A 9,800-nucleotide genomic window follows, 5' to 3' on the forward strand; every position below is an offset into this window, starting at 1 on the left:
CTTTTAGGTTTGATATACTGTAAATGTTCTTATTAAAACGGTCTCAATTAGCTATTTGTCAAATTTGGCGTTTGTAATCGCTATTATGACATGTACAAATACGTAATTAACATATATATATAAAGACTTCCGATTATATTAGTAAATCTATTAAAAATGTTATTTGCATCTATATAAAAAATTTTATTTTCAATAAACAATGTTGATCCAGATTTTTTAATACTCGAAAACAGGATATTTCAAAGTTGGTAATTGATAACAAATTCTTGTATTATATATTGGGAAACGTTCTTAAATAATTTAATTTAGTTTAGTTAATTAGCGTGTCCGCGAGGGATTTCAGGGAGAAGGAGCAAAGACGCTTGATTCACTTTCTCATCAGAGGAGATTCCTTAGCGTTTGCACGACAATGTCGTGAAGCTCGATTCCTTTTTTCTCGGCTTTTTGTTCTCTCGATCGAATCGGTCGGAGGGAGCAGTTGTAATGACGCGGGATCGGCAGGAGGGCGTGGAGATCAAGGTGGTGACCCCCCCGCCGCACAATGCGGCCGGACAGTCGCCGTCCTCGGCGGCGCGTCGCCGGAGAAATCACTCGGCGTTCTCGGAGTTCAGGCCGTTCAAGCTGTGGGCGCCTTGGCTTGTGCCGGCGTTCGCTGTGGCTAACATTGTCTTGTTCGCCATCGCCATGTATATCAACGATTGCCCCAAAAATTCGCCGAATTGTTTCGCTAGGAAATTGGGGAGATTCGCTTTTCAACCGATGAAGGAAAATCCTCTTCTGGGTCCTTCTGCTTCTACGTGGGTAACCCTAAATCTCTGAACTTTATTTGGCAACTATGCCCGCTTGTTTGGGTAATTCCTGATTTTGTTTACTGGTAAGTGAGTTTCTTGCTGACAAGTCTTGATTTTGAATCTATAGTTGATTTCTGTAACTTCAGATTCATGGGTTCCAATGACACACATTTCGTAGAAACTTCTGTTACAATGGCGATATGATGTTAAAAATTTGATGGGGCCATATTTCGTTCTTGCTAATTTTTACACTGATGATTGGCGTTCGCCACTTTCATGTTGAATAGCTACTTTTTCTAGAACTTAAGAATTTCTGTAGGCTGCCTGAATATGAAATTTGGTGAATAGAGTTGGCAAATGCATCCATATAGAAATTTATGGGACTTCGTGTCTAGGGTAATTTGTATTGAATCTTTGCTTCTGGTGTACTTTCTGACAGTCAACTACGGACCTTTCACTTTGCGGGGGGTTACAGTGATAATTCATACTTGACTACATTTCGAAACTTGATAAGAATGTTCTTGTCTGTACTCACTCGGCCTTGTCCAGTTGTTCTATGGCTGATGAGATTAAGATTCTCAGACACCTGGTTTAGCTGTACCCAGAATGTGGAATATGCATTAATGTCTTGAAATCGTGCCTTTTGCATGCCAGATTGGATAAAATGGGTGCCTTAGATGTTTCCATGGTGGTCCAAAAGAAACAGGTGTGGCGGCTGTTCACTTGTATATGGCTGCATGCCGGACTTTTCCATTTATTTGCCAATATGCTGAGCCTTCTCTTCATCGGCATTCGACTTGAGCAAGAATTTGGATTTGGTATACACCGGACCTGATTTTCTCAGTTGTCAACTTTTTTCCCTTCTTTTAGGATCAATCATTTGCCTGAATCTTGACTCTTTCAATCTCTTCATTAAAGTTCAAAACTTTTACAATGCCAATGCTGTGTTGCCATCGAGACAGATAAATACCAGATTTTGATGATTTTGGTCTTTTGTTCTTTTTTTCAGATATTGGGAAATCATTCTTAGTGTGGCTAATATGGAATTCTTGAACATGATATTGCTTCATAGTTCACACTTTGCTAGTTTGCTTCCACACTACAAAACCTCTGACCCTTGCTGAAAATTTCCTGACAGTACGCATCGGAATGCTCTATATCATTTCTGGTTTTGGTGGAAGCTTGTTGTCTTCTCTCTTCAACCGGACTGGTATCTCTGTTGGTGCATCTGGAGCACTTTTCGGCTTGCTCGGTGCTATGCTTTCAGAGCTACTCACGAATTGGACTATATATGCAAATAAGGTGACAGCCATTTCCATATTAACAAATCAAAAGAAGAGAGAAAAAAAAGGGATCAAAACTTTCACATACCCGCGTGCTGAATGCTTCATTTGTTTCCGTTGGCAGTTTGCAGCTCTTCTAACTCTCATCTTCATCATAGCCATAAATTTAGCTGTGGGTATTCTTCCACATGTAGACAACTTTGCCCATCTCGGAGGATTCACATCCGGCTTTCTTCTAGGTTTCGTATTCTTAATCCGTCCTCAGTATGGATACTTCGACCAGAAGACTGCACCTCGGAGACATGCTGCACTGTCTGCTAAGTCGAAACATAAAACATATCAATATGTTCTATGGGTCATATCCTTAGTACTTTTGATAGCCGGGTAAGCTATAATTGCCGTCTTTCTGTGGAAGAAAATGAAAGTTACTTTCAAATATCTGATGTAAAGCTATGCAACATGTTCAGATACACAGCTGGCCTAGTAGTGCTTCTTCGAGGGACAGATTTGAACAATCATTGTTCATGGTGCCATTTTCTCATCTGTATTCCTACGTCGTTATGGAGCTGCATATCATCAGATGTCTACTGTGAGGTAAAAAAAAGCTATACAGTTTTCTTGAACCTATTTAAACCCAAATGCCTGTGCATGTCTTTTGGTTTCTGTTTGTTCCCAAGGTTCGTTATTTTGCATCTGTAATTGGGTTTGTATAAGAACATTGTACAAACCTAGTTGAAATAACAAAATCTGGTGACATGGTTCCATATAAATGGAGAAGATAGAATATGGAGGTTCTGTTGGGCGAGTACTGTTTCAAATACATTTTCGCGACATAGTTTGTTCAAAACCGGTGATTATGGAAATTGGTGTCTGGTGCAGTCGAGACGGATCAGGAACAGGATGAACTTGACATGCATCACTAATGGAAGAACAGGGATGTACACGGTCTCAGGCGACAACCAGTTCCAGTTTCAACAGTTGTGTTCTCAGTTGTGCAGCTGATACAACTACACATGCTTTTATATAGAGAGGAGGTAAGGAAGGAGTCTCTGTAGAAAGACATTCATTTAATTCTATCTTGTATTTCAGTTTTTTTTTTGTTCATTGTTTGGACAATTGTTTTCGAAACCAAAACAAAAGAAGAAATGAAAGTAACGAGTTTGCGTTCATAGCACGGGTGCCATTTCAGTCATATCTTGTGTGTGCTTTTGTACATGTATATGTTATTCTTGAAACCCTAGAGAATCAGTTAGGAGGAAGTGAACTCCAAGTCTGTCGGAGGCAAGAGAGCAGCAGCCATTGCAGCCTTCTGTTGGAGTATGGTCGGACTTTCAGATTTCTTAACAACTCAGCTTCAATGAACACTAAGAAAAAGATCTTTGATGTTGGAGTATCTTCAGGTATCGTATGACTTTAGTTACATGCCATTCCCGAGTGAAAGCAAGAAACCTGTAACGAGGTATGAACATTAAAATGCGATGTGAGTTTAGGATAAGCATGTGTGAGAATTGTTAGACATTGTTTCCAGCAAAATTAGTTGGAGAAATGGCTTCTTTGAATTCCATCTGTACCAGTTTTTCTCTACAAAACATACTTCAAAAAATTCATTCTTTCATTTTCAACCACCAACCTGTATGTATCAAACGTTTTGCTGTCCTTTATGCTCATCACACCATTTTCAATTGGCAGTTGACTTTTTCAGGGGTTGAACTCTCCAACTCTATGTCATGTCCCATGGGAGGAGTTGCTCTTATAGCGTCAAACGTTGTCTGTTTGTGGCCATGGTTGATGTCCATGGACAGTTGTAGAAAATGGAGAGCCGTTACATGCTTTTTGGCGTTGATTTCAACTTTTTCAAGTATATCTCTTGCTCAAGCTCAGAATCAGCAAGGTACATGAATGAATTATAACGCTTATAGACATTGTTTATGTACCCTTCTCTGGATTCACTTTGAATGTGTTCAAAGGACATCTTTTTCTATTAAAGATTATATCCGTTTTATTTAATGTTCTCTTCAATGTCTTAACAGGGTTCATCAGTTTGGATTGTGGGTTGCCCACTGCAGAGTCCCCTTATACCGAATTGTCAACCGGTCTAACATTTGTATCAGATTCTGATTTCGTCCACAGTGGGAAAAGTGGTAGTATCCAGAAAGATCTCGAAGAAAACTACATAAAACCTTACGTGGTTCTGAGGTACTTTCCAGAAGGAATACGGAACTGCTACAATCTCAGTGTCATCAAGAACGTCAATTACTTGATCAAAGGCGTTTTTGTGTACGGAAACTATGACGGTCTCGATGATCCCCCGAGATTTGATCTGTATATAGGCCCTAATAAATGGGGAACTGTAGATTTGGAAGGGAAGATCAATGGAACAGTTGAAGAGATCATTCACATGCCAACATCATACTCTTTGGAGATTTGTCTGGTTAAGACAGGAACAACTTTACCATTCATAACAGCCTTGGAACTACGACCATTTAAAAGCGATACTTATATTATTGAAGCCGGTTCCTTGAAGCACTTGTTCCGGGTTTATCTTACCAGTTCTGGTCGCTATATACGGTAAGTCTTAAGCCAAACTTCTTATCTAAGAGACATAACTGACATAGCTTTAGATTTCATTTCCTTAGTTATGTCTCATACAAGATTGTTATTGTTCTAGGTATCCCGATGATGTTGTTGATCGTAATTGGTCTCCGTTCTTCTTACCGGAATGGACACAGATAACCACCGCTTTAACTATAAACATTTCAAGTAATTATGAACCACCAGAAGCTGCAGTTGCAACAGCCGCGACACCAACAAACGCCGGTGCACTATTAACCATAAACTGGACATTGGATAACCCTTTTGACCAGGTTTACACATACATTCACTTTGCTGAGATCCAAGCCATGCAGACCAACGTTACCCGAGAATTCAGCATCGTGATCAATGGAAATGTTACTTACACGGCTTATAGTCCTAAGAAGCTGTTTCTGGATACAATATTCAGCACAGCCCCTGAGAAATGTGACGGTGGGAAATGCAGTGTTCAACTGGTGAAAACTCTGAGTTCAACTCTTCCACCTTTGCTTAACGCTATCGAGGTTTTCACAGCAATTCAGCTTCCACAGCCGGAAACGGATCAAAACGACGGTATCTAAGCAAGTGCTGATATTAGTCTTTTTCTTGCATATAAACCCATGTTTTTTTCCGGTTTTGCTAATTCTCGGTTTCTCCGTGGTTTCTGTCAGTTATTGCTATCAAGAATATCGAAGCTACATATAGATTGAGTAGAATCAGTTGGCAAGGAGATCCATGCTCCCCTCAACAGTTCTTGTGGGATGGTCTAAACTGCAGCTATACGAATATGTCTACACCTCCGAGAATCATTTCCTTGTAAGATCATTTAACCGGCAGACAAAAAACAGTTATAGTATATGACTAGTCAACATTGGATTTCATTTACTTCTGAAAGAAACTGTTTCAGTAATACAAGAAAATCCCAGAAGTTGCAACTTCTCTCTGTCCATATGCATCCACTTTAGTGTTCTTCTTTTGAATTCAGTTCTGAAATGTGTTTTGTGATCATATAAACAGAAACTTGTCTTCGAGTGGGTTGAATGGGATCATAGCGTCCGGCATTCAAAATCTAACCGGCCTTCAAGAACTGTAAGTCGTTTTGCTTTTGACATGATGCAAAAACATTACTGCAAATAGAGACAACATCAGTTTAATGTTAAATGTAAAAAAAATATAACACCAGGGACTTATCAGACAACAACTTGACGGGAGGATTACCTGAATTTCTGGGCACCATGAAATCGTTATTGGTTATGTAAGTTGCTCGTAGAAAGTAGCATGAACATTTGCCTTGGGCTGTTCAGAATTTTGATGATGTTACCAACCTTTCATGTTAACAGAGACTTGAGCAGGAACGATCTAAGTGGTTCGATTCCTCCAGCCCTTCTTGAAAGATCAAAGAACGGACTAAAGCTAAAGTAAAGACGTCTCAAATAATTCTGCTTCCATGATTGTCCATCACTTGTAAACTAATCACTGCCTTGAATCACACTGTAATATGTAGTGTTCAAGGAAATCCAAAGCTTTGCCCGTCAGGTTCATGCAAAGTTCCAGGTGGAAATGGTGAAAGTGAAGGAAACATCGAAAATGGTGGACATGAGAAAAACAAAATCCTAGTACCGATCTTTGCATCGGTTGCTTCTGTCATCGTTATTACAGTAATGCTGGTTCTTGTTTTTATTTTCAGAAAGAGAAAACCATCAAAAGGTACTTTGGAGAGATCACTTTAATCCACAAAATCTCTTGTAACTTAAGCTGAGATACAGTATTTGTTTTGCTCCACAGGTCCACGCCTCTCAATCGAAAAGCAAAAGAGAAGGTATACTTATTCAGAGGTTGTATCAATGACGAGAAACTTCCAAAGAGTTCTTGGCAAAGGAGGGTTTGGAACGGTTTATCATGGTCATGTGAACGAGGCCGAACAAGTAGCTGTTAAAGTGCTCTCTCACTCATCACCTCTTGGCGATAAACAATTCAAGGCTGAGGTACTTTTACTCATGATCATTTAACCGAATATGTCATACATGTTTCCGGAATCATGAGGATGGATTTCGCCTTTTTTACACGGTTGGTCAGGTTGAACTTCTTTTGAGAGTTCACCATGTAAATTTGGTAAGCCTTGTTGGATACTGTGATGAAGGGGACCATGTAGCACTCATCTATGAGTACATGCCCAATGGAGACTTAAGGCAACATCACTCAGGTAAGCTAATTACTTGTGTTAGATGGCCATAACACTACAAGAATTTGGAAGGTTTTAAATTTCTTGCCATATGGTTAATTGCAGGAAAACATGGTGGTTCTGTTTTAAACTGGGCAAGTAGAGTAAGAATCGTTGCTGAGGCCGCATCAGGTTTCTGATTTTTCACGTTCTCCCTATCTTCTCGTTTCATCTTTTTCGTTTTTCGCCACGAACACAAACATGAATGAGTTTTTGACTAAGCTAGGATTGGAGTACTTACACAATGGATGCAAACCAAGGATGGTCCATAGAGATGTCAAAAGTTCGAATATATTGTTGACGGAGGATTTCCATGGAAAACTTGCTGATTTCGGCCTTTCAAGATCTTTTCCAACCGTTTCAACTGTTATCGCAGGCACTCCTGGATACCTTGATCCCGAGTAAGTATTGCTGTTAGGTCATAGCTTAATGCATGTTCTGAAAATGATCTTCCTTTTCCATTTGTTAAAACGTTTGATATCGTATCTTGCAGATATTATCAGAATAATTGGTTGACCGATAAGAGCGATGTCTATAGTTTCGGGATCGTCTTGTTGGAAATCATTACAAATCGACCTGTGATCGACCAAACTCGTGAAAAGCCCCACATAACTGAGTGGGTGCATTTTAAGATTGCCGAAGGAGATATCAAGAGTATTACAGATCCAACCCTCCATGGGGAATGTGACTCTGCTTCTGTCCGGAAAGTTATAGATCTTGCACTGTCATGTGTAAAGCCTTCTTCCACGGGAAGGCCAACCATGTCTGAGGTTGTACATGAACTGAACAAGTGTCTGAAAGCTGAGAAAGACCCCTCGAACTAAAAAAACATGAGCTTTGGCATTGAAGTGAGCCCCGATTGGGCTGCCTACTTATTTCTTTCAGTTATATTCGTGTATATTTTTCAAGTTTTCTTTCTGGAACAGGTTAACAAATGCATTGAGTTGGAAACTTTATCTGTTGATCTGTGAAGAAGCAGTATGTTACAGAATCGCAATGAAGGCCGCAGAGCAAATTCTACACGCAAGTCAACGAATACTGTTGTTACATGATCGATCTCAATATCTCCACGTCGTGAAAATACCCATGGAGGTGACTCTCGCCGATGCAGCCGACAAAACTGTACATCAAAGGCAAGGACAGGACATTGAAGGAAACCTCAAACGACCCAAAGACATGTTTAATTCCTCAGACATGCAGTGGCGATGCAGATGGGCAACAACCCACCTTGGCTTTCTTGGCGATAACGCTCTCTGTGTTTCTCGGGCGTGCTTTCTTCTCCTTTCTCTCGACACCTCCCGTGGCATTTAGAGCTTGGATCTGTTCAAGCTGTGAGACAACCTCTTTCATGTTTGGTCTGAGCTTAACTTCTGCGGACAGGCATCTCAATGCGAGTATCGCCACCTTGTAGGCTTCTTCCATAGAGTATTGATCTTGGAGACGGTTGTCAATAACCCGGAATATCTTCCTTTTATTTGCCATGTATGGTTTTGCCCACTCGACGAGGTTGTGCTGTCCGGTTGGCCGGTTCTTGTCAACAGCTCGTCGTCCAGACAAAATCTCCAAAAGAACTACCCCGAAGCTATAGACATCGCTCTTGGTTGTCAAATGACCTGCGAAAGAGGAAAGTGATGGTCAAGCCAAAATCAAACCCATGAGAGAGATGAAGATCTGGAAAAGATCGAAAAAAATTTACCAGTAGCGAGGTATTCAGGAGCTGCATACCCGTAGGTACCCATGACCCGAGTGGAGACATGACTTTTATCACCCGTCGGTCCATCCTTTGCCAATCCAAAGTCAGAAAGCTTTGCATTGTAGTCCTGTGGCCATGTTCCATCCGAGATGGTTTTCCATCATAAAGCTTGAGGCTTTCGGAAATTTGGTTGTGAGAAATCGAATCATCAATGGTAGAAAAGGTTAAAAATACCGAGTCAAGAAGGATGTTTGAAGTCTTGAAGTCCCGGTATATCACTCTCGTCTCTGCGCTGTGAAGAAAGGCAAGGCCTTTTGCAGCACCAAGAGCCGCTTTCAACCGGAGATTCCAAGATAAGGGTTGGAAATACGAACCTTCTGCAATAAACAAAACCCGAATGTTGAGAAATATTACACGGGTTTTAGTTTAAAAGCATCTCGGGATTCGATTATCACGAAGAACATACTCCTGAAAAGGTGATTCTCCAAGCTTCCCCGAGGCATGAACTCGTACACAAGAAGACGATGCTCGTCCTCCAGGCAATAACCGATCAGCTTCACGAGATGAGGATGAGAAAACTGCCCCAAGAAATTCACTTCTGTCTTCAACATCAGTGAAACAGAAACACTCTTCAGACAAGATGATGCACAACAGGTAGGTTAAAGTCAAGACAGCAAAGAAGCAGACAAGGATCAGCTTTTTATATAGCTTACCAACCACTCCTTGTGACCTTGCCAACCATCCTGGTTAAGTCTTTTGACGGCGATAACCAAACCAGTTCCTGGTTTGGTAGCGGTGAGAGATTGCTCATGGATCCATCCCTTGAAAACGCAGCCGAAGCCGCCTTCACCAAGGACACTGTCTGGTCTGAAATTCCTGGTTGCGGCTTTCAGCTCGGCAAAGCTGAAGCTGTTGAGGGTCGGAGACTGCAAGATCTCGCCCTCTGTACGTGGAGTCGGGCGAACTGACACAGACGAGGCCTTGCTTCCCATACTTCCCGTCTGGTTCCCATCCGAGCTCATGTACTTCGGACTGGCCCCTACACACCCACCAAAAATTGTAGTTTAGTTTTTATCCCTTTTGACAAAAACATTTGCCTAACTTAGAAGCTAACCCCCCCTTATATCCCAATCACCAAAACCTATCCCCGGATGGGAATGTCGGGGAGCAACGAAATAACAAAACTTAACTTTTTAAAGTTCGTACCAGATCTTTTAACCATGAAATGAGAAAAGGGAAAG

The 9,800-nt window shown here is 41.0% G+C and overlaps 3 protein-coding genes across 5 annotated transcripts in view; 2 read left to right on the top strand and 1 right to left on the bottom strand.

Annotated features, from left to right (window-relative positions):
- The first annotated feature begins 310 nt into the window (after window positions 1-310).
- On the top strand, window positions 311-3,243 carry LOC104815787 (RHOMBOID-like protein 1). Its single transcript, XM_010544343.1, has 6 exons — window positions 311-797; window positions 1,446-1,609; window positions 1,930-2,093; window positions 2,199-2,458; window positions 2,542-2,668; window positions 2,954-3,243. Exons 1-6 carry the CDS (start codon window positions 484-486, stop codon window positions 3,074-3,076), a joined length of 1,152 nt encoding a protein of 383 aa, XP_010542645.1. The 5' UTR covers window positions 311-483; the 3' UTR covers window positions 3,077-3,243.
- On the top strand, window positions 3,033-7,271 carry LOC104815786 (receptor-like protein kinase At3g21340). Its single transcript, XM_019202790.1, has 14 exons — window positions 3,033-3,108; window positions 3,324-3,474; window positions 3,777-3,965; window positions 4,105-4,642; window positions 4,743-5,218; window positions 5,317-5,461; window positions 5,663-5,734; window positions 5,829-5,900; window positions 5,986-6,063; window positions 6,150-6,352; window positions 6,431-6,630; window positions 6,722-6,848; window positions 6,933-6,998; window positions 7,093-7,271. The coding sequence occupies exons 1-14, from the start codon at window positions 3,088-3,090 to the stop codon at window positions 7,269-7,271; spliced, it is 2,517 nt and encodes an 838-aa protein (XP_019058335.1). The 5' UTR covers window positions 3,033-3,087.
- A 534-nt stretch (window positions 7,272-7,805) lies between these two features.
- The window catches only part of LOC104815788 (protein kinase APK1A, chloroplastic-like), a 3,166-nt gene continuing 1,171 nt past the window's right edge, over window positions 7,806-9,800 (bottom strand). For 2 of the 3 annotated variants that reach the window (XM_010544345.2, XM_010544344.2), the window contains exons 3-7: window positions 9,273-9,598; window positions 9,026-9,161; window positions 8,794-8,936; window positions 8,563-8,686; window positions 7,806-8,479 (exon numbers count right to left, since the gene is read on the bottom strand). In XM_010544345.2, the coding sequence (XP_010542647.1) occupies window positions 8,055-8,479; window positions 8,563-8,686; window positions 8,794-8,936; window positions 9,026-9,161; window positions 9,273-9,598 (1,154 nt within the window). In that variant the 3' untranslated portion in view covers window positions 7,806-8,054. The remainder of the gene's footprint in view (window positions 8,480-8,562; window positions 8,687-8,793; window positions 8,937-9,025; window positions 9,162-9,272; window positions 9,599-9,800) is intronic. The other variant, XM_010544346.1, reaches the window with a different exon arrangement.

Source organism: Tarenaya hassleriana, unplaced genomic scaffold (assembly GCF_000463585.1).
Source record: "Tarenaya hassleriana unplaced genomic scaffold, ASM46358v1 Cleome24, whole genome shotgun sequence".
Taxonomy (NCBI): domain Eukaryota; kingdom Viridiplantae; phylum Streptophyta; class Magnoliopsida; order Brassicales; family Cleomaceae; genus Tarenaya; species Tarenaya hassleriana.

Bases quoted from the DNA above. Each gene is read 5' to 3' on its own strand.
- LOC104815787 (XM_010544343.1), top strand. From the start codon at position 484: ATGACGCGGGATCGGCAGGAGGGCGTGGAGATCAAGGTGGTGACCCCC. The intron at 798-1,445 runs GTGGGTAACCCT...TTTGCATGCCAG, and splicing joins CTGGGTCCTTCTGCTTCTAC to ATTGGATAAAATGGGTGCCT. The intron at 1,610-1,929 runs GTATACACCGGA...ATTTCCTGACAG, and splicing joins TGAGCAAGAATTTGGATTTG to TACGCATCGGAATGCTCTAT.
- LOC104815786 (XM_019202790.1), top strand. From the start codon at position 3,088: ATGCTTTTATATAGAGAGGAG. The intron at 6,631-6,721 runs GTACTTTTACTC...ACGGTTGGTCAG, and splicing joins ATAAACAATTCAAGGCTGAG to GTTGAACTTCTTTTGAGAGT. The intron at 6,999-7,092 runs GTTTCTGATTTT...TGACTAAGCTAG, and splicing joins CGTTGCTGAGGCCGCATCAG to GATTGGAGTACTTACACAAT.